The sequence below is a fragment of the Myxocyprinus asiaticus genome, chromosome 39, assembly GCF_019703515.2.
Source record: "Myxocyprinus asiaticus isolate MX2 ecotype Aquarium Trade chromosome 39, UBuf_Myxa_2, whole genome shotgun sequence".
Classification (NCBI taxonomy): Eukaryota; Metazoa; Chordata; class Actinopteri; order Cypriniformes; family Catostomidae; genus Myxocyprinus; species Myxocyprinus asiaticus.
The window spans coordinates 14,470,941-14,495,427 of NC_059382.1; the positions used below are offsets into that span (position 1 = coordinate 14,470,941).

The 24,487-nt window shown below is 37.3% G+C and overlaps 2 protein-coding genes across 7 annotated transcripts in view; one reads left to right on the forward strand and one right to left on the reverse strand.

Annotated features, from left to right (window-relative positions):
* Positions 1-2,523, reverse strand: part of LOC127429476 (ankyrin repeat domain-containing protein 13B-like) — a 35,679-nt gene extending 33,156 nt beyond the window's left edge. For both annotated transcript variants that reach the window (XM_051678482.1, XM_051678483.1), the window contains exon 1: positions 2,166-2,523. In XM_051678482.1, coding sequence (XP_051534442.1) covers positions 2,166-2,435 — 270 coding nt within the window. In that variant the 5' untranslated portion in view covers positions 2,436-2,523. The remainder of the gene's footprint in view (positions 1-2,165) is intronic.
* Positions 2,524-5,199: 2,676 nt separating this feature from the next.
* The window catches only part of LOC127429475 (ARF GTPase-activating protein GIT1-like), a 47,896-nt gene continuing 28,608 nt past the window's right edge, over positions 5,200-24,487 (forward strand). For 2 of the 5 annotated variants that reach the window (XM_051678480.1, XM_051678481.1), the window contains exons 1-3: positions 5,200-5,705; positions 15,587-15,720; positions 16,779-16,891. In XM_051678480.1, coding sequence (XP_051534440.1) covers positions 5,654-5,705; positions 15,587-15,720; positions 16,779-16,891 — 299 coding nt within the window. In that variant the 5' untranslated portion in view covers positions 5,200-5,653. Of the gene's footprint in view, positions 5,706-6,570; positions 6,598-11,448; positions 11,558-15,586; positions 15,721-16,778; positions 16,892-24,487 lie in introns of all 5 variants that reach the window. The other 3 variants (XM_051678477.1, XM_051678478.1, XM_051678479.1) reach the window with 3 other exon arrangements.

Consider the following 24,487-nt stretch of genomic DNA (forward strand, 5'->3'; position numbering starts at 1 on the left):
ACTGGGAGTGCTTTATATTGCAGTAATCATCAACAGGGTTAGGGTCTAAATCATGACCATTAACCCCTGCACAGGAACAAGATGGCTGGTATTTGAAAGAGTTACATAGTATGTTTGGGAATCATTGCATGCTACTGTAATTGAGATGGAAGATTTAAATGAGTTTAAGTGAGTTTTCAGTTAATTATGTAAATATTTATTTATATTTATATAATATTTTAATATTTAAATATGAATATTTATTTAGTTAGGTTTTATTAGTCATGTTAAAGGAATATTCAGGGTTCAATACAAGCTAAGCTCAGCTGACTGCATTTATGGCATAATGTTAATTACCACAAAATTAATACCAACTTGTTCCTCCTTTTCTTTAATAAAAGCAAAAATCGAGGTTACAATGAGACACTGACAATGGGAGTTAATAGGCCAATTCGTAAACGTTAAAATACTCCCTGTTTCAAAAATAAAGCCATAAGACATAAACAATATGTTAACATGATTTAAGTGTGATAAAATCACTTACTAATCTTTTCTGTGTAAAGTTATATCCAATTTTATAACTTTGTTGCCATGCCGATGCAACACTGTAACCCCTACAACCTTAATACGACCTCAAATATAAGCTTTAACAGAATAATTATTGTAAGTGCTTTTATAAAATTATAAGCTTTACATTTCTGCCTTCATGGGACCCTCTCCATGTGAATAAAACGCTTTTATAAAGTTACTAAAAATGACTGGAGTCTTCATCTCATCAGAGTGCTCATGATTTATAACAGAGATTTCAAAATTGCTCTTAATTTCTTGATGAGTAAAATTTTTAAAATGAGGAAAAATTACTGAGTGCACCTTTAAGAAAAAGAAGGATGAGTTGAAATACATTTTTGTGGTAATAAACATTATGCCACAAATGCAGTCAATTGAATTTAACTTGCATTGAACCCGGAATATTCCTTTAAATCATTTTTTGACTTGAATAAAACCAGTTAATTTAGATGTTACCACTGGATGCACATTTTTAGATTACCTGACAAATAGATTTTTTCAGTGCATACAGTGCCTTAATACAAGGCTCTTAATGTAATTTCTGTTAGTGATCTTCTTAAACCAGTGGTGCATACATTTCCTCTTATTACAAAAAAATTATGCACTCTAGTTTTCATGGTAGCTTCTTCTGTTTTATTCGGTATTATAAAGAGTCCTTCTCATTATAAGTCTAATAATGGCACATGTATATTTTAGCACATATACTGTAAATGTTTCTTATACAAGTGATGACATGTAGATTCATAGTAGCCTGTGATATGAAGGAAGATGTACAAAAAGTTTCAATTCCTTCTGGTTTGTCCAGAAGGCATTCAAATGAATGGATTACATACTAATGTAATACTGATTCTTGGATTATTTCAGCTATTGCATTAACAATTATTTTAAAGAAGGCTGATCACAATGACAAACACACCCTCTCCTGACACACTATGTATCCTAGGGAACTGTGTATGGTGAACGTAGGCTGACTCTATAAGCATCATTCACTCAGCCATTGTGTCCAATGCCACAATGTTCTGCAGTCTCTGTTAAACATAATCTGTCAGATCGAAATACAAAATAAATAAATAAATACATAAATAAATAGGCCTGAATGCATTTTAGATACACTCCAATCAATACTAAACAGGGAACCGCAGTAAAATGACATTTAACATGAGTGGTTTAGAGAAACCCAGGTTGTGTCTCGAAACCAAGTGCGCTTCCTATATGCAGACAGCATATTGGGCATCAAAGGCGCGTTCGAATGTCTAGATAAGCAGCTCACTAGGTTTTAAAACACATCCAGGGTATGAGGTTTTTTGTTTTTTTTTACATGTATTTACATGTATTTTGTTTGTAGTAGACAAATAGGCAAATGACTGACCACTTAACTGAGTAGACTTGTTATTAATAAATAAGAAAATAACCACAGAAATCAACCCGAATCAAGTAGCCTACAATAGTCTTTAAAGGTTTTAAAACTGCCATTTAACGTGAAATGTGAGCAGCACGATTTTCCCGACCACTACTACAGTCATGCTGGTTCACACCTCAGTTTCCAGTCAGACATACGGCCCGATTCTCACATCATCATCCGCGCGCGAGACTGGCACGCGCAACCGAACGCATCTTACCTGCTCACACTCCGAAAGCTCTTTCTCCAGTTGCCAGTGTTTATTATGCCACACCAGAGAATGAATGTGATAGCGACTCTTCTCCGGAGTTTTTCTGGCAGAAATCATCCTCGCTGCATAGTTCGCGGCTCTCTCCACCCTTCCGTTTCCCTGCTTCTGTGCGGTATCAGTTATTTTAGCGCGTGCTATATTAGTATTGCTGAGACCACCGATAAGGGGATTTCTCTCCCTTTTCGCATCCAGGATCTCCTTTGCATAGTAACTTGGCATGCAGTAGGTGTCTATGTTGAAATGCAATGTAAACCTAACACATGTGCACGGATGGTCTTCGTTCTGTTCTCCACTCTCCTCCTCCTCCTCTCTCTCCCTTATCTCTCACACACATTCAAACGCACTCACGCACGCACGCGCTCTCGCTGAGGCAGGGCTCTCATTTCCCCGACGAAAGCAACTCACACCTATGAGCCAGTGAACTTTAGTGTCTAATCAATAATGTTGTCATACTTACTGATGATGCTCTCTGCCCCATGGAAAAGAGAGGGACAAAATATAATTATGTTTAAAAAAAATACCTGTTAGCCTATATTATCTTGAAATAGGCCCATCATTTCAACAAATGAAGTTTTACACATCAGTTTGTATTAAACCTTGCACTTGTGCTTAGCAGAATAAAATAGAATATAATTGGGAAATTAATTTGTGAATAGAATATAAATTATATTCTAAAATAGAATTTCTGCACTATGAATAAAGACTATTTTGAGCTGTTGTGCTGATATGTCAATATTTACTGTATAAGGTGTTCTTTTATCCATCCCATGTACCCATCAAAGCAGAGAACTAGACTGAACTTGTTTATACTATGATTACAATATGATCAGAGAGAATTATATAATTTATTTAATCAGTTTTATTTAACAGTGTGTAACAGGTAGCCTAAAGGATGGGCAAGGAGGAGGCTGGAACCGGCAACATAGACATAACTGCAATGATATAAAACATCATAAACATAAACAGACACACACACACACAAAACGCGGCCACGTGCGTCTCTCTCTTTCGAACTGGCGTCTCCGGCTGCCCCTTATCTCGCTCTCCCACTGATCAGCTGATTCAGCGCCGGCCCTGCTCCATCACGGCCCGGCCATGCCCTCCTCCTCGTCACACAGTGCTTTTAGTCAAATAGAACAGAATAGAATAGAATGTGAAAACTGGTCTATTAATAGAATATAAATTATTTAATAGAATAGAATGTCAGTTTTAGTAATAGAACGGAACAGATTGTGCAGATACTATCAATATCTACTGTATCTGTCCACCCCATCCACCCATCTCTATAAAAGGACTGACCGAACTAGTGTTAGCCTCAGGGGCGGTTCTCTCTGGATACTATGGGGCCATCCTTTGACAAACATTGGAATATAATACACTTTATAATACAATTTTAAATGTTACATCTGCAAGGTGTCATTTATATAGTACATTTATTTAGTCTTAGACTCTGCTGAGTGACTCCAGCCAGGTCTCCTAAGCAACCAAATTGGCTTAGTTGCTAGGGTGGGTAAAGTTACATGGGGTAACCTCCTCGTGGTTGCTATAATGTGGCACATGGTGAGTTGTGTGTGGATGCCACAGAGAATAGCATGGGCCTCCACAGACGCTATGTCTCCACAGTAACACACTCAACAAGCCATGTGATAAGATGCATGGATTGATGGTCTCAGACGCAGAGGCAACTGAGATTCGTCCTCTACAACCCGGATTGAGGCAAGTCACTACACCACCACGAGGAGCGCATTGGGAATTGGGCATTCCAAATTGGGGAGAAAAAAAAAATTTCAATATTTTAGCATCAACTTGATACCGAAGCACTGGTATTTTCATCATTACTACAAGCTGATGAAAAATGTGGGGCTTTACTGAAAACATTCGGGGCTTAAGCCCAGGTAGCCCACCCCTAGCACCGCCCATGAATAGCAAAATTATCAAATATAATTTTTTTTATCAGTTGGTATAAAACTTGTACGTAGTAGAATAGAATAGAATAGAGAATAGAACAGAGGAATCTAATCTTTTAAAGGAATATTCTGGGTTTAATACAATTCTGGGCTCAATCGACTTACAATGGAAGTGAACGGGTCAATCCATAAATGTTAAAATACTTACTGTTTCAAAAGTATAGCCACAAGACGTAAAGAATATGCATGTAAACATGATTTTAGTGTGATAAAATTGCTTACTAACTTTTTCTGTGAAAAGTTATATACAATTTTACAACTTTGTTGCCATGACGACGCAACACCTTAAACCCTAAAACGACTGTAAAAATGACGATTTAAAGAACTTTACAGCTCAAATTATACACTAGTTTAACAGAAGAATTAATATAAGTACTTTTATAAAAGTATAAGCTTCACATTTCTGCCTTGAAAACCTCAAAAAACTGTCCCCATTCACTTCCATTGTAAGTGCCTCACTGTAACCTTGATTTTGCTTCTTTTGTTTTTTTTAAGAAAAGGAGGGACGAGTCCAAATTTATTTTTGTGTTAAACAATACCACAAATGCTGTCGATTGAGCTTAACTTGTATTGAACCCGAAATATTCCTTTAATAGAATATGAAAGACACTCTAGGATGGTATTTCTGTTTAAACCATATAGCAAAATATAGAATAAAATAGATTAGATTAGAATAGAATCTATTGTGCTGATATTATCAGTTTATACTGTGCAATGTGTCCTTTATCCACTCTATCCACCTTTCTAGACTGAACTAACATCTACTATAATTATGGCAATCTGATCAAACTGATTTATATGGATCAGTTAGTATACTATATATTATATTGTATTTATATTATATATAAAACTAATCATTTTACTGAAGGGCACTCCTAATGATTTTCTAGTTAAACCATATTCAATTTAAAACTTAATAATAATAAAAACAAAAATAAAAATAAAAACATGCATGGCCCTTCTATGTGTCTCTGTCTGCCCCCGCCCGTGCATTATGACGAGTGGGGCGAGAGAGAGAGAGAGACTATGCAGCCTGCCATGCAATAGTGTATAGGGCAGTGGATGTAAATAAACGGTGTTTCCATACTTTTCCTCCGCCCACCCCTTTTAGCCCAAGACAGAAACGGGGCTTCGATAATGGTTCGTGGAAAAATATTTTATCCTGTATTCAGCTGGGACACACGAAATTAAATAATCAACGGAAAGGGGCCTTCTGAAACGTCAAAAGAGAGTGCCTGTATTATTTTGAAGAAGTCCTTGCAGTGCAAACACAAGATAGCCGAAAAGGAAGCAGAGAGAGAGAGAGGGTGAGGACCGGGAGCGCTGGAGAGCTCATCGCCGGCTTCCGGACATTCGGGGCGGCATTCAGATCGCAGACATCGCTCCTGGAGGAAAAGCAAGCCAAAATACCGTCAATATTGGACTGAAATTTCTGGAAGCGTTTAAAGAACGGTGAATTTTGTTACTGCGATGTCCAGGAAAGTGCAAAGAAGTGAGGTGTGCGCCGACTGCAGTGCACCAGGTAAGGCTGAGATTTATGGATCTAGGCGTTGTTGTGAGTTATGGTAAGCTGGGACTTGGGCGACCGCAGCGGCAGGCGGGTGATCAGCAAGTCCGCGTTTGCGCATGGATACTCGGTCCCACTCATCAGGAAAATGCCTGAAAATAAAGGCCGATATCGCGGCCCAACATTTCGCCTCCTTCAAACCTATTCAAAATCCAATGCTGCGTCTATCTTGTGCCTGTGATACGTTAGAGAAGTGATTTTCCATAAAACAGAGCCATATATGTATTTTCAAAGCGTTTCTTGAAATTAATATGGTCTCATTGAAGCTTCACTAGCGAATTGGCTGAAGTTGTGTTCGCCGCTTGTTGTTAGCGGTCAGGCTAGTCCACTTAAGGCGAGCTTTTATCAATTAAAAATACCGAATTTCTTCTATAAACAATCCCATTTGTCTGCGCATATTATAGTCAAAGCTAACTGTTTTAATTATAAGTTGCTTTTCATTAAATCTTGATCACGTAAATGGGCTCAATATTGAAAAATGCTAACTGACATTTGCTTAAGTAGACTGTCGTCAGGCTCGTTTGCTAGTATTTTAGCAAAACATATTTTGCCATTTACAAACTGTAAATGTATCCTGTCTTGTTCAGTTTGTACAGAACGGGGTTTTGAAACTAGTTAGTCTAAACTTGGGTTGGGACAAGTCAGCTAACTAGCGTTAGCAGGTTGACTGGGCACATCAAACTCTGACGTGCAACGTTTGCTTCATTTAGTATGTTTGTGCACAACTTTGCTTTATGTGGGTAGGTATTCTTTAGTGAAACATTTTCCTGAATGTTTATTTGTTTGGTTGGTTAATATCTTTTTATATTTACTATTGCAGATGATCCTCACGATATTGGAGACATCAGTGAGTTAAGAGATAAGATTCATGGTCCATGGTCAAGAGTATGGATTTTGTTTGGCATGCCTTTTCATTTTAGTTTTCAACATGATTCTTTTCTTAAGCCCTTGTTCGTTGTTGCTCTTTAACGTGTTTCTAATATACTATGACTATGAAAGTAAGCTCACTTTAGCGCAATTTTATATTTGGTCATCATAAGATTGTCTGATCAGTAATATTTCTCTTATGCATATTCTATTGGAAGTATACTATTGGAGCATTTGCAACAAAATCATAGGCAGTAACCCATTACATAGGCTTATCTCTCTTATGGGTTTGCACAGGTGAAGGTTGCAAAAGGGTTCCCACACTGCTAGACATGGGTTTGAGTCCTTCATGTATCATCCATGTACAGGCTAAACTTTAACTAGTCCCATTGTGTCCCTGGGCAAGATACTCATTTCCTAAATGCTACAGGGAAACCATATACTTATCTTTCAAATGAAGAGAAACTTGCTCTTATGCAAAGAGTCTTTGAAATCCAGCCTTTAGTTCATGCTGTCTGGATTTTCTCAGCCATTTGTCCCAAAATGTGGTTCTTAATCCTACACCAACAAATTGACACCACACAAAAAAGACAGACTGAAGCCTTCAGACAACATGGTTTATTAAACATCTTTTTAATTCCAGTCAGCTGTGCCATCAGTCCAGACCCAGCCTTGGCCTTGCTCATTTAGCCTCATCATCCCCATGGGGTGGGGACCAAGAGATGGGACGGTGGTGGGGGGGGCATGACAGCTGCTCCCTCATCCACAGCTGCTCTCTTTCCAGGAATGTATGTTTATGTGGGAGTGTAGCATGTCTTTGCTTTACCCAGCATCCTCTTTTCTTTTTTTTTTGTTGACAATTTCTATTTCACTTCCTCAACTACCTGGTGCTCTAAGCTTGGCTGCTAGCATTGTCACAAATGCCCCTGGCCGACTACGCCGTATCTGAGTACTTGTGTGGCTCTTAACAGACTCGCTCTCACTAGTGTCCCGGTATTAGCCTGTCCAGCTTTGCTGAGAGAGCTTGTCATTTTTATGTTTGACATGTTAGAGGAATGTGAATAATGGTGAATGTATGAGACATGGAGAATAGGAGGAGGGGCGGTGGGCAGACAGATGGAAGCGTTCTGGTAAATGTGTTATGGGAATGAATGAACGTGGTAGATTTGTCAATTGTTCGGCCACTGAGGGCTTAATGGCGCCATATGCACCAAGTCTGTGTGTGTCTGTGTGTACACATGAAATTTCATTAGGCCCAAAGAGGAGCTCCAGTTTGAGATGGGGGGTAACTAATGGTTTCAAGCATTTACAGGAAGGATGAGCATGTTCGTTAAAAAGTACGGCATCGGCTTTGATATTCCCACATGCATGTGCTCAGCTCCACCTCTGTGAATGTCTGCTCATCTTTAGACAGATAAGGGATTTACAGACTTGAAACATTATTGTATTATTCCTAATTATGCCAATATACTCAAGTTCTTCATCAGTTAATAGCCTATATTTTCTAGTTAAGAAGACCATTGTTCCAATACTGTAAGTAAACGATACATGATCATATATTACAGTATATGGATTCACTAACCAATGTATCATATCACACTGCCTTTTCTGTTTTTTATTTTTATTTTAGAAACTAAACCATTTCAAGGATGTAAACAATTAAAAAAGAAATTAGAACGCTACTGACCCTGAAGCATTTCCAGTATCATTACCGGATCCTTTAAATAAGGCTCTGAGTTAACATATTTTCTCAGAAAACATCAAATGTTTACCTGAAGTGACTTATCCAAACGTGCTGTTAATACTGAGCGTCTACGCGAGAGAGGCGATACAATTGTCTCGTAGTTTAGATGCTCACAATTATTTTCTCAGCGTAAGGATCGGGAATATTGGATCGCTCCTATTATAATCAATGAAGTCGTTCTGAGAAAAGCAATAAGAGAGAAAGACCCAATGGCCAAAGACCTCCACCTAAGGGGCTGTTCACACCAAACACAAACCATCCAGTTTACCATTTGATTTTCTATGTAAACACGCAGTAGACGAACGTGTTTGATTGTTTCACCGTGTTTTGTTGTTTATTCAGCGTCTTGTAAAGGACCGCTGTGTTTTTTAGATGTCGTGTCAAGGCAAAAATAAATTTTTCAACCTTTAAAATGCATGTCGAGACATCTGCTTTTTCTGCATTTGTTGTGTTGCATCTAGCCTTTTTAACCAGTCTGAAGTCGTCATCAGTGCTTGGCACACATACAAAATTCGAATGCACAGTTTTAGCATTTGAACGTGCCCTTTTTCCCCTTAAATTTGACCAATATTCAGATTTTTATTTGACCGCACCATTGTGCAGGCCTGTATATTTGGACAGTATTTGGCTATTTTGATAACCGTGCCCGCCTGGCAGATTAGTAACAGCAGTGGTAGCCTAGTTTGTGTCAGTAAAAAATTTTTTTACTGACAACATTGTCAATAAATAATGCACTTTTTCTGGTTTTAATATTATAATTTTTTTTAAGTGTTCATTTTATTTACAATTTTGTATGTTTCCTTTGCTATCATCAAATTACATATATTGGTATTATTTCGGCCATTGGCAACGCTGCTCTCTTGATATGTTGGTATCTGCATCTGCAAAACATTTTTACGTTGTATTCTGTATGCATTAATACAGGAAATCAATACTCATGTTATGACACTATTTAGATCGGTGCAGTGAAATCTTCCAATTGTTCCAATATACTCTTAACGTAGCAAAACCCAGTTTAGGGAAATTCTCTGGATGAGATTAGGTGCATAAGCAAACATGAATGTTGGTTTAATTTTAGCTGGAACCTGGGGGCCCGTGGCAGCCAGAGGCACATTTCTGTTTACCTGAATGTTACCTAGACCCCAATTACACTTGTACTCTGCCAGTGTTTGTGACCCCAGAGTTCAAGAGCTGTACCACAGTGATATGAGGAGAGGTTGTTGCACAGATAACCTCACTCGGGAAAGTGCAGTTTGGAGAATGATGGTATTGCAGGGCTTTCACAGAAGGATTTTTTTTCTTCTAGCCCCACCACAAAAAAATTATATATGTATAATATATACAGGTGCATCTCAATAAATTAGAATGTCGTGGAAAAGTTCATTTATTTCAGTAATTCAACTCAAATTGTGAAACTCGTGTATTAAATAAATTCAATGCACACAGACTGAAGTAGTTTAAGTCTTTGGTTCTTTTAATTGTGATGATTTTGGCTCACATTTAACAAAAACCCACCAATTCACTATCTCAAAAAATTAGAATATGGTGACATGCCAATCAGCTAATCAACTCAAAACACCTGCAAAGGTTTCCTGAGCCTTCAAAATGGTCTCTCAGTTTGGTTCACTAGGCTACACAATCATGGGGAAGACTGCTGATCTGACAGTTGTCCAGAAGACAATCATTGACACCCTTCACAAGGAGGGTAAGCCACAAACATTCATTGCCAAATAAGCTGGCTGTTCACAGAGTGCTGTATCCAAGCATGTTAACAGGAGTGGAAGGAAAAGGTGTGGAAGAAAAAGATGCACAACCAACCGAGAGAACCGCAGCCTTATGATTGTCAAGCAAAATCGATTTTTCAAGAATTTGGGTGAACTTCACAAGGAATGGACTGAGGCTGGGGTCAAGGCATCAAGAGCCACCACACACAGACGTGTCAAGGAATTTGGCTACAGTTGTCGTATTCCTCTTGTTAAGCCACTCCTGAACCACAGACAACGTCAGAGGTGTCTTACCTGGGCTAAGGAGAAGAAGAACTGGACTGTTGCCCAGTGGTCCAAAGTCCTCTTTTCAGATGAGAGCAAGTTTTGTATTTCATTTGGAAACCAAGGTCCTAGAGTCTGGAGGAAGGGTGGAGAAGCTCATAGCCCAAGTTGCTTGAAGTCCAGTGTTAAGTTTCCACAGTCTGTGATGATTTGGGGTGCAATGTCATCTGCTGGTGTTGGTCCATTGTGTTCTTTGAAAACCAAAGTCACTGCACCCATTTACCAAGTAATTGTGGAGCACTTCATGCTTCCTTCTGCTGACCAGCTTTTTAAAGATGCTGATTTCATTTTCCAGCAGGATTTGGCACCTGCCCACACTGCCAAAAGCACCAAAAGTTGGTTAAATGACCATGGTGTTGGTGTGCTTGACTGGCCAGCAAACTCACCAGACCTGAACCCCATAGAGAATCGATGGGGTTTTGTCAAGAGGACAATGAGAAACAAGAGACCAAAAAATGCAGATAAGCTGAAGGCCACTGTCTAAGAAACCTGGGCTTCCACACCACCTCAGCAGTGCCACAAATTGATCACCTCCTTGCCACGCTGAACTGAGGCAGTAATTAAAGCAAAAGGAGCCCCTACCAAGTATTGAGTACATATACAGTAAATTAACATACTTTCCAGAAGGCCAACAATTCACTAAAAATGTTTTTTTTATTGGTCTTATGATGTATTCTAATTTTTTGAGATAGTGAATTGGTGGGTTTTTGTTAAATGTGAGCCAAAATCATCACAATTAAAAGAACCAAAGACTTAAACTACTTCAGTCTGTGTGCATTGAATTTATTTAATACACGAGTTTCACAATTTGAGTTGAATTACTGAAATAAATGAACTTTTCCATGACATTCTAATTTATTGAGATGCACCTGTATATACACACTGGCAGACAAAAGTTTGGAATAATGTAGAGATTTTGCTCTTATGGAAATAAATTGGTACTTTTATTCACTAAAATGTCATTTAGCTGATCACAATGTATAGTCAGGACATTAATAATGTGAAAAATTACTATTACAATTTGAATTTTTTTTTTCAGAATGTCTTAAACTACATCAAAGAGTTCTCATCAAAAAATCATCCACGAGCAGCAATGACAGCTTTGCAGATCCTTGGCATTCTAGCTGTCAGTTTGTCCAGATACTCAGGTGACATTTCACCCCACGCTTCCTGTAGCACTTGCCATAGATGTCGCTGTCTTGTCGGGCACTTCTTAAGCACCTTACAGTCTAGCTGATCCCACAGAAGCTCAATGGGGTTAAGATCCATAACACACTTTTCCAATTATCTGTTGTCCAATGTCTGTTTCTTTGCCCAATCTAACCTTTTCTTTTTGTTTTTCTGTTTCAAAAGTGGCTTTTTCTTTGCAGTTCTTCCCATAAGGCCTGCACCCCTGAGTCTTTTTTTTACTCTTGCACATGAAACTGGTGTTGAGCTGGTAGAATTCAATGAAGCTGTCATCTGAGGACATGTGAGGTGTCAAACTAGAGACTCTGATGTACTTATCCTCTTAGTTGTACATCTGGCCTTCCACATCTCTTTCTGTCCTTGTTACAGCCAGTTGTCCTTTGTCTTTGAAGTCTGTAGTGTACACCTTTGCATGAAATCTTACGTTTTTTGGCAGTTTCAAGCATTGTATAGCCTTCATTCCTCAAAACAATGATTGACTGATGAGTTTCTAGATAAAGCTGTTTCTTTTTTGCCATTTTTGACCTAATATTGACCGTAAGACATGACAGTCTATTGCATACTGTGGCAACTCAAAAACAAACACAATGTTAAGCTTCATTTAAAGTGCACCTATTATGGTTTTTAAACGTGCCTAATTTTGTTTTAAAGTTCTCATACAATAGATTTACATGCATCCAAGATCAAAAAACACTTTAATTTGCTCAATTTAAATTGCAGCATTACCTTTTTTCCTAGTGTCAAAAACGACTCGTTCAGTGATCCGTTCTAAAGGATTCATTCTAAACTCCTCCTTTCAGAGAGCCTACTCTGCTCTGATTGGTCAGATGTCCCAGTCTGTTGTGATTGGTCTACCGCTTACAGCACGTGTCGGAAAGGAAACAGCCACTACCATATCTGAGTTTCAGCTCCGTCTGAATTTTTAATTTTTTTACCTTACCAATTTGAGCCCGAGTCCCATAGTGATACATCGGAAGATCAACCCGAACCACCATAGCAAGCACGATGAGAACAGGACGTTTCTCAGTGATAAGTTTATATATAGTTTGACAATAACGTGAGTTAGCCGGTTAGCAGAGGCTAACAGCCTGCACTGGGCTGTACATGTAAACAGACCAGAGGTGGGTTTTTTTTTTACCAAATTACGTAGGTTAGTACAGGAAGTAAGTCTGGAATTACTAACGACTTGTTTCAGGTGTTCAGAATCGGTTCTTTCTTTTGGGTGTCAGTAACTCCATATTTCGTGCACTTTGATTTTTGAAACTTTGCAGACTTTTTTACATTCACAAACAGCTATATAACACACTACATGAAAGGTAATATTTGTAAAACCATAATAGGTGCTCTTTAATAAACCAAATAGCTTTCAGTTGTGTTTGATATAATGGCAAGTGATTTTTGAGCATTTAGCATGATTATTCAAGGATAAGGTGTTGGAGTGATGGCTGCTGGAAATGGGGCCTGTCTAGATTTGATCAAAAATGACTTTTTTCAAATAGTGATGGTGCTGGATTTTTACATCAGTAATGTCCTGACTATACTTTGTGATCAGCTGAATGCCACTTTGGTGAATTAAAGTACCAATTTCCTTCCGAAACAGCAAAATCTGAACATTATTCCAAACTTTTGGCTGCCAGTGTGTATGTGTGTAATGTGTATATATACAGTTGCAATCAAGACAGTAAGGATTTACAAAGGTAAGCTTTTCTGATGACCCAGAATTTTTTAACTTTACATCTATATCAGTTGAGTGACACATTCAAAGTCATAGTGTGAATATATAACCTAATATTTGTAAATAACAGGATTTTTAAAAAATAAAGCCATGTCATAATTATTCAACCCCTATTGCATGTAGCTGTTTCTTAAATATGTAAGGCTACACAAGTAATTGTTTAAAAACAAAATTAAGCCATCACTTTACAATAAAACTTATTTAAGTATTCAAATTTAAGTTTAGTGTCGTAAGCAAAAATGTATTTCTATGCAAAAAATGCAATTAAAAATAAGTTGTCACAAAAGCTAATAGAGGAGATTATTTCATTACACAAGAAAGGTCATGGCTAAAAGTACATTTCCAAGGCACTTCAATTTCCAATAGAAAAAGTTGGCAGCACCATTCATACATTTTTTAAATATGGTATAACAGCAACCTTCTTGGGGTGTGGAAGAAAGCAAAACTTCAAGTGAAATGTTGACTTGAATATTCAAGAAGTAATTAGGAAAGACCTGTGGAGTCCTGGAAGAAGGTTTTATAGACGTATGACACTAAACCGAAAATGAGTTTTAGACCCATGGGTCAGCAGTACGTCTGGAGTAAGAAAGGCAAGGTAATGACAAAAACGACACCATCCCCGCAGTCAAGCATGGAGGTGGGTCAGTCCTGTTATGGGGGTGTTCTGCAGCTGCAGGAAATGGCTATCCTGACTATGTGACTGACACCATGGATTCTTTCAGGTATCGGGCCATTTTGGCATGAAAAATGTGATGCCTTCAGTTTGTAAATTGAAGCTCTGTGATCACTGGAATTTCCAGCAAGACAATAACACCAAGGATACTTCCAAGTTGTCCAAAATCTGGTTCATGGATAGGTCGTGGAATGTCCTTAAATGGCCCTTTCAGTCCATCATTAAAATCCCATTGAAAATCTTTGTTGGGATTTCAAGGAAGCAGTGGCAGCACAAAAACCAAAGGATGTCAATGAGCTGGAAGCTTTTGCTCATGAGAAATGTGTAAAAATTCTAATAGAGAGGTGTCCGAAGCCCGAGAACACTTACCTGAAACATTTATTTGATGTTATTAAGGATAAAAGATGCTCCACAAATGTTTGACTTTGGGGGTTGAATATTTTTTACATGACACTTGTGGAGAGAATTAGTTATTTTTTTAGTTTAAAATTTGGGTAAACTGAACTCTTTGTTCTCAAAATCACTCATGTGTATTAAAAACTTACTTTGTTTACTGAGGTTTTAGTTGATGTGTTTTAATTCACATCACCAGAACATATTGCTGATCAGGGGGGTTGAATAATTTTTATTGCAACTGTGTGTGTGTGTGTGTATATGTGTATATGTATATATATATGTAAAAATATAAATAAAAAAAATTAAAAAATATTTGTGTCAAAGCAACAACCAAACAAAAATTTACTTTTAATTTGTAATAATAGCTGGAAATGATCATGTAACTATGACGGCTATACATTCAAAAACTCAAAAGAGTAGAAGACAGTGATTTGTTTATAATTTTCAACCTGTCTAACTGGAGCTGCCAGTACTATCACGATTCATTCTCGCAATTTTGTCAAAATCTATATTAGCTAGTTAGAAAACTTTACCTTGGTTACATTTAAATTAGCTACAACAGTGTTGAAAATGTCACAGACAACAAGTTTGCAACATTCTGAAGACAGAGTGAGAATGCAGCACAGGTCCAACAGAGAGCGATGACGTGTTTCGTGTTTAGAAGTGTTAATCTAGCAAACCTATTTAAAAATTGTAACATTATACTTTGTGTTATACCAACCTGGCATTAATTTATTAACTTGTTTCCACTGGTGTAGTGTGCATCTTTCTCTCTTCTGACTGCTGTAATCCACTGCTCTCTAGTTTTTTTCTCTTATGGTAAGGTGTGAAAACATAATAATATAATTTTTTTTCTTTTGCTATTGGAGCAAATGTGAATGCAGAAATATTTGCTTTGGTCTCCCATTCACCCCTATAGAAGTTTACTGTGCTGTACTTGACATCTGGTTTCAAATCCAGGACATGTGAGAAAGGTTGGGCAAGTGACAGTTATGTTAACTGGCTCAAGTACTCACTCGCACTGGCCCACTTTCTTTCTGGTCAAACAAGTATGTCTGTCCATTTTCTGCCCTTATCTGCCCTTTTACTTTGTTAGAAATGCAGCCTTGGATTAATATAGTCTTTTGTGGGATGATAGTTGCTTCTCTCTGAAGAAGTATAACCTGCTCTATTCTGTATGTTCAGACCCAGGCTGGAGCAGTATAAACCGAGGGGTTCTGATCTGCGATGAGTGCTGTTCTGTGCACCGGAGCCTGGGCCGACACATTTCCATCGTCAAACACCTACGACACAGCGGCTGGCCTCCCTCTTTACTACAGGTAACTTAAAGAGCCTCACACTAGGGGTGTGCGATATTGACAAAAAAATGAAATCTCGATATTTTCTGGGATTTTGTCTATAACGATAAGTAGACGATATTTTGCAACCTTCAAATATTTGTTTGTAAAAGTCTTATATTTTACTAGCTCGCTTTTGTTAAGATATTAATTGTTGCTTACTAATGATATTAATGGAAACAACATATTTAAGGAAAACATGTCTTATTTACTTAAAACTGAAGCATTCAAGTAAAAACAATGCAAAAACATTGAAATCACCAGTGCAAGTATGAGTAAACCATTTCAAAGTGGCTTACAGGATTTACTTTGTGCGATGTAATTGGTGACAGTGTTTATGTCTTGCCATCTGTTGCATTTTTTTTGTTGCTTAAGGCCCTTTTTTGCAGGATGATTCCACTAAAGTTTGCTGAGTGTGTTTTTGTGCTGGTACCTTGGCTGGTTTAGGGCCCGTCGTGGACAGCTGTCTCCTGAAGCTTTTCATATTTTTCATATTCTGTGTGGTGGTTAGTTCGCAGATGGTGAAACAAGTTATTTGTCGAGCTGTCTTTAACGGCAACCTATTTCTGACATAGTTTGTAGATTGCCGTCTTTTGAGCAACATCCATCTTTTCAAAGCCAAACTACCTCCATGTGAGTGTGGACGACCCACATCTAGCAATTAAATCTAACGACGTAGATTGTGAGGTTGGTGGTGTCTGTATTGTGTCACCTGGCGCTGTTTGTTCACTCATTTTTAATTTCAGTCATGTATTTTTAGGCAGCTACGCTAGCTTAACTTGTGGTGCGGTGACCATGTATGCTTGTACTAGCACACTGCATTCTAATAGGCTACATCACGCAGTGAATGCATGGACTCAAGGCGTTTTTGATTGGTTTTTGCAAAGTGAGTGACATACTGGAAAATGTCAGCTCGCACATCGTTAAAACAACAATTAAGATATTATCGTAGATGATACATATCGCACACCCCTACCTCACACGCACACACATCTTTGCTGCCTGCCTCAGGATCATGGGCTAACAAATTTGTGTCTCAGATGGTGCAGACCCTGGCCAGTAATGGCGCTAACTCAATCTGGGAACACTCCCTGCTGGATCCAGCACAGGTTCAGAGTGGGCGCAGGAAACCAAACCCACAAGATAAAGTCCAGTAAGTCTCATCAATCATTTATGCATCATATACCATTATGTAATGAAAGATTGGTAGTATAAATTTGTAATATGTGTCTATGCAGTATGCAATTGACATTGTTCTGGAGGAGCTCTGTGAAATAGCATAACAGAGACCTACGTCTGCATTAATTCCGATACATTTAAAAAATGCATTTTCTTTTTCGAAACACTCTCCGTCCACCAGTGTTAATTTTCACAGCAAATTTTGATTTCATTTTAGTCATAGTCTTTTGACTAAAATGCCATTTAGTTTGTCATATTTTAGTCATCTGAATTGTTTTAGTTTTAGTCTACTAAATAGCATAAGATTTTAGTCGACTAAATCTACATTAGATTTAGTCGACTAAAGTCTAACGGGTTTAGTTAAAGTGTATTTACATGCATTATTGAAGGATTTCTCTAGAATTTCCAAACTCATATACTCCTGGAGGAAACATATATAACCTGTTATTATGAATGTTTTTAAGGTTTGAACGTGCAATACAGACACAGATTTAACTGTTGTGATATATAACATGTCTTTATCTTAAAATTAAATAAAACCAAGTCTCAAAGAAACAAGAATATGGCCTTGCTTTTTTACAAAAGACAAGTAATTAGATTTGCATTGCTTATAACAACTTGTATATGACATTCTTCATTCTTTCAAGCAGAAGTGCAACTGTATTGGCTGTAATGCCATTGCACGTATTACCTGAATATAGAAAATTCAACAGTCCTCTGTTAATAATGAAAACAAGTACCAAGTAACTCAACACAAGTGAAATACATTTGGATTGTGCTCTTTTCTACAGCTAGCACAGGCAGTGTAACAGTTCTACTTCTCAGACTAATGAAATGAAATATTGTAAAGGCAGCAATAGCATTAGTGCATACAAGCATGAATCAAAAACAATAACATAGTGAAACAGCATACCAAAATACTTGTGGGTTATGCTTATTTCTATATGAAGAACTAAAAATAATTCACTGTTCACTGTTAATTATTTCATCAGTTCTAATTCTCAAATACATTCAAAGAAAAATTGCATAGGCTATAATGTCATCAGAGATTGCAACCTTAGTCAGAAGAAGAAAAAAAATCCTGTCTTCAAATATTGGAAACATATGTCTCAAAGGCTGTCAATAGCAGGAAATGCAACCATTCTAATTCAACATTCTCAACATTAAAATAACAACTGCTAGGCTACAATGCCATTCATGCATGGAACTGAAAATCAACTCCTCTCTCTCAGCATTGACAATAGAGGTAAGTATCACATTAAACTAAAAAACAGACCAGTAACTTAGAATGAGATTGTGCAGGTTGTTGCTATAGGAAGTGCTGTCAGTAACAGTTCTGTTTGGTTCGATTCATTTTAAGGAAAGCACTTCGCACCAATGTGACCCGTGCTCTATTGCGCCAGCCTCTAGTGAGGTCACCTGTGACCCTCTCTGCGAAGGCTTGAGAAGCTGGCATAGCCAACAGGTCTAAACTAGGTTTTAACTAGGACTGCCACAGTGTACGGTGTTACCGGTTTTACTCGGTATAAGGGACAACACCGGTGTGAAATTTTATACTGGTGGGGGGAACATTATGAATGGAACTTCCAATATCAATACAATAGCCTAACGAATAGAATAGCCTTAAATAAAGAATAGTTGTCTGATGAAGAGTTTGCGACCCGTGATAAATGAACCTAAATAACGCATTGAAAGCCTGATGTTCTTTACCAACATATCAAATTACACAGGCAGCAAAGTACGCGCACAGACAGAAGACTGTCTGGCCTTCAGTGTGTATATATATTATATATATACACACTGGCATCCAAAAGTTTGGAATAATATACAGATTTTGTTGTTTCGGAAGGAAATTAGTACTTAAATTCACCAAAGTGGCATTCAGCTGATCACAAAGTATAGTCAGGACATTAGTGATGTATTTTACATCAGTATCACTATTTGAAAAAAGTAATTTTTGATCAAATCTAGACAGGCCCCATTTCCAGCAGCCATCACTCCAACACCTTATCCTTGAGAAATCATGCTAAATTGCTAATTTGGTACTAGAAATTCACTTGCCATTATTTCAAACACAGTTGAAAGCTATTTGGTTTGTTAATGAAGCTTAACATTGTGTTTGTTTTTGAGTTGCCACAGTGTGCAATATACTGGCATGTCTTAAGGTCAATATTAGGTCCAAAATGGCAAAAAAGAAACAGCTTTCTCTAGAAACTCGTCAGTCAATCATTGTTTTGAGGAATGAAGGTTATACAATGCTTAAAATTGCCAAAAAACTGAAGATTTCATACAAAGGTGTACACTACAGTCTTCAAAGACAAAGGACAACTGGCTCTAACAAGGACAGAAAGAGATGTGGCAGGCCAGATGTACAACTAAACAAGAGGATAAGTACATAAGAGTCTCTAGTTTGAGAAATAGACACCTCACATGTCCTCAGCTGACAGCTTCATTGAATTCTACCCGCTCAACACCAGTTTCATGTACAGCAGTAAAGAGAAGACTCAGGGGTGCAGGCCTTATGGGAATAATTACACAGAAAAAGCCACTTTTAAAACAGAAAAACAAAAAGAAAAGGTTAGAGTGGGAAAGAAACACAGACATTGGACAACAGATAACTATGGATCTTAACCCCATTGAGCTTTTGTGGGATCAGCTAGACTGTAAGGTGCGTGAGAAGTGCCCGACAAGACAGCCACATCTATGGCAAGTGCTACAGGAAGTGTGGATTTTTTTATGAGAACTTTTTGAAGTATTTTAAGAAGTTCTGAACATATTTTTCAAATTGTAATAGTAATTTTTCATGTTATTAATGTCCTGACTGTACATTGTGATCAGTTGAATGCCACTTTGGTGAATAAAAGTACCAATTTCTTTCCATAAGAGCAAAATCTGTACATTATTCCAAACTTTTGGCCACCAATGTGAGTAATTATATATATATATATATATATATATATATATATATATATATATATTACACACATACATACCTACACAGGTTCGTTACCAAAGAGATGTTGCCCTTCACAACTGTTGTAAAGCCATCTTTCAAAAAGATGAACAACACACATTTTAATTGCACTTAATTTTTTCCAGTTTCATTTGAATTTTTAGTTGAAATAAATAAAAAATAAAGTTCAAAGTTTGAAATCAAGGTGTCTTGCGTTATTGTGTAGGCTTAACCCTAACCCTGCTTAACGAAAATTACCCCATAGTACCACCTAGCGTCCAACCAGTGGTAATTCCGGTGTTAGTCGTTTTTTTTACGTCAACACGGCACCGGTGTGAAAATTATTATATCGTGGCAAGTCTAGTTTTAACCTGTGATAAAAAGTGTCACTCTTTGCCAGCTGAAAGTCTTCTCCTGTGTCATCAGTGATGGGTTGTTGTGAAAGCTCTTCCTTATACTTTCTGATCTGCTGCCTCATGCTGGTTGTTGAGGTCCTTTGTCTAGGCCTTCTGCAGCATTTTGAAAGAAACCGAAAGACTGGCCGCTTTGATAAGGATGGTGCTGCTTCTGGTTCCTCAATATTCTCCTCTTCTGCATCATCTTCAGATTGATCCTCATGTTGTGTGTGTGTGTGGCAAAGTAAATTTTTTGACCACATACTCCTTTGCCTTTTTCAGCAGTTCCTGAATATTGTCATCAGCTACATCAACAAGGGTTTCACAGACAGTAGGGTTGACCAAGCAGGCAGCTGCTGAAGGTGGCGAGAACCTTTCATTGGTTGGATCCAAGAGCCAAGCAAAACGCTGGTTCACACTTCCTTTCATAGTAGTGGTGCACCGATCAGGAAATTTGAGGCTGATACCGTGTTTTTTTTTTTTTTTTTTTTTTTTTTTTAAATGCCCTTTGCCACACTTTTGCAAGTTATATTGTGCAGTTATATATTTATGCCCCACACAGTTAAATTACGGTAGCACTTAACAACATTACTATAGTTAACATGATCTAATGAACTTAATGTTAGTGACAACATATACCATTACATTTTTAAAATCAAAAGTTGTGTTAGTTATCATTAATGCACTATGAACTAACAATGAACAACTGTAATTTTATTAACTAACATTATAATTAATAAAGGCTGTAAAATATATTGTTCATTGTTTGTTCATGATACTAACTAATGTTAACGAAAGGAATCTTTTTATAAAGTTACCAAAATTACATTAAAATTACATTAATTGAATTGCTAACATTGGTTTGGAAACAGTTATGACTAGTTCTGTTGTTAATATCAAAAGGTCACTGTGACATATTGGTAAGCAGTAAAAACCATGAGAGCATCACACACAGCAGAGATATGTTCAAAAATAAGAAACATATATCCATAACAAGCTCTAAAACTGCTCCTGTGAGAAGTCTTTAATACTTATTTGTTTACTGTCTTTACTGTCAAAATGTGTCTATCACTCAACACAACGTCTGATTGTTACAACTCACGTTACATCACATATACTCAGATTTGTATTTGCATGTTTATTTGTTGTTAAATTTGTTTTAATACCCATTTGCAGTCCCTTTATCCTCTCCGTGCTCACAGTGCAGCGAGTCAGAATTACTACCGCAATGACTCTAGAAAATGGGCAACTTAATATGTATAATTCTTACACATTTGTAAAAACAAACCTGCATATTGATCTGAATAACAGCATGTCTGAAAGTTTAAATTTGTGAATACTTAGAACTGCCAACAATTCACCACAATTCAGAGTCCACACTGTGCATCAAGGGCTGAGAAAGCACTCATTCATTTGAGTAGCAGTATGTGTGATTCACTGCGTGCTGCAAAAAAGATTGGCCCTGATTCACCGACTTAAGACGAAGATCGGCCAATTAAGATCGGTGGCCAATCGATCGGTGCACCCCTAGTAGCTAGTGTTCTGTTCAAAGTCAGCAAGGTGGCTGAGCAGGTCAAAGAGGGCAGGGACTAGGGCTGGACGATATATTGAATATTAAATCAAATCAAATCACTTTATTGTCACACAGCCATATACACAAGTGCAATGGTGTGTGAAATTCTTGGGTATAATAATATAACAATATAATTTTGCTGACGATGTAAAATTTACCAATATCATGAATATCGCAATGATTTTAATGTGTTTTAAGTTTCATAAAGAGTGCATCAGTAGACTAATTTCACGATCCTTCAGGGCTGCACAATCAATCAAAATAACATAAAAATGGTGAGTTGGTCATGTGATTAGTAATCCACAAAAGGCTGTGATTTAAAGACAGATAAACACTGTCTGTGTGTGATTCAGAATAAACTGGTGATGCGCTGATCTGTGTGCATGTGCATGGTGGCGCTCTCAGATCAGTTCACGTGAATTTTGAAATCAAAGTAATGCAGGTTCAAGCATTCGCGCAATTCCAAACATTAGTAACCACAACAAGATATTATACAAATCTACAAACGCGGCATTGTATAACAGGAGGAGTTTACAGTGTTTCAGGAAGTGCGGAACATTGTAAACTCAAATACACACTGCCTTTTCTGTCAAATTAAAAGCTCCTTGTGAAGTTGCAGTAAATACTGCAGCAATTTCGGTGCCAAAATAAAAGCCCCATGTGAAGATGAAGTAAACAGGACAGAAATATATTACTTTTGTATAAAGCAAATCTAATAATAAGAATAATAATGATAATTCAGCATTATATTATAATAACCTGACGTGTCCCACAGTAATAATTTAGTTTTATGTAATGTTCAACTGGGGTTTCAAATATAAGTCAGTGAAGTTGCTTTGCACTCCTTGTTCATTCACAAAAATGTATTGGTAAAAACATTTGAAGGTAAATAATGCTTTTTATTAAGCTAATATATATAATTTAAATGAAATATAAATATAAAGTGCATATCAATGAAAATGATTGAATTTCATTCTCCCTTGTGTTTATTTAATGAAAAACTAATTATTTTTAAACAGATTTTCACTTAATGTCTTTAAAATATTGAGTCTACTTGGCTACAGTGGCTGTTTGGATGAAATGATGGTCCCTCTAGTCCTCTAAAAACAAAAACAGCTTTTAAGCCATTTTAGAGCAAATACATAATTATCGAGATACATATTGAATATCGTAAATAGGCTGAAAAATATCGAGATATAATTTTAAGACATATCACCCAGCCCTAGCAGGGACCACCCGGTACATGGACATGTTGTCACTCTGGAGGGTTTTAGTATGTTCCGCAAAAGGCAGCAGTAGGTCATGCAATGACGTAAGCTTTTGCCACTCACTACGGAGCAAGCTGTCCATCCCATGTCATTTGCGATTTAGCAGACTGAGTCTTTCACTTTGAGGAGTCGTGCAACCATGTTGTATGTGTTTGACCAGCGTGTGAGGCAGTCATTTACAACAATAAGTCCACACTGGTCCGATATCCTCTGCGTAGCAACGAAGGACTTGCGAAAGAGCTTTACCACTGACCTTGCTTTATCAAGGATTCTCTTGACACATGCCTCCTCCTGCACCATGTGGACCACAAGTTGTAAGGTATGCACCACACATGGTGTCCAGTCCATGTTGATATGATGGTACCTAACAAGAGGAACACAATCAAATAAGCATAAACTATAGAAAAGGTTTTATTTTAACCCTCAAAATCTAATTGATGGAAATATTTTTACATGGGATTACAAATACAGTGGAAAAAACAATGATACACCACTAGAGCAGATAGTCCCAACATCAGTCTGCTTTTCATGTGATCATTGACTGTCATGTAAAATAATAATAACATAAATAAAAATGGCTCAATGCTGGTCATCAATTTACCGTCTCCATCATTAGAACAAAGTCCTCATCTTCAAACGTTATGACTAGTAATCCTGTGCACCCAATCCATTTAGCTGTGGCCTCCTCCTTGGTCTGCTGTTCTTTAGAGTCACTTTTGTGCTTTGAAGCACTTAGAAGAGCTGTTGAAATATTCTGCTGGGATGCACTAGCTTTATTTGCACTCAGTGGCCCATCCTTGTCATTGGAGGTCTTCTGTACCTGTGAGGTTGAATAAGAAAACAAAAACAAAAAACAAAAACAAATCAAGTTCTTCTGATTTTTCTTTCTCTCACTCATACACACGCGCACATATAGTTCCAAGTTGTCTCTATACTACATTTCTGCTCCTTTCTCCCATCATATGTCTCACATTAAGTGTACTACATTTCTTCAAATGTGCATTCTTTTTGTTACACATTTGTTTCAATGTTAGGACAGTGAAACTTTACATTTATTATCTTTAGCATGTCAATCTTTTAATTTACGATCTAAGATAAGCAACTCTGGGTCACTTCTCTAATCAGTACAGGACAGCTATGGTTTCTTTTGGCTCGTGTTGTATTTAAAGTTTAGCGGAAACACACCAGCTCGGGTTAGCTGATAAAATACAGTTGAAGTCAGAAGTTTACATACACCTTAGCCAAATACATTTAAACTCCGTTTTTCACAATTCCTGACATTTAATCATAGAAAACATTCCGTCTTAGGTCATTTAGGATCACTACTTTTTTTTTAAGAATGTAAAATGTCAGAATAATAGTAGAGAGCATGATTTATTTC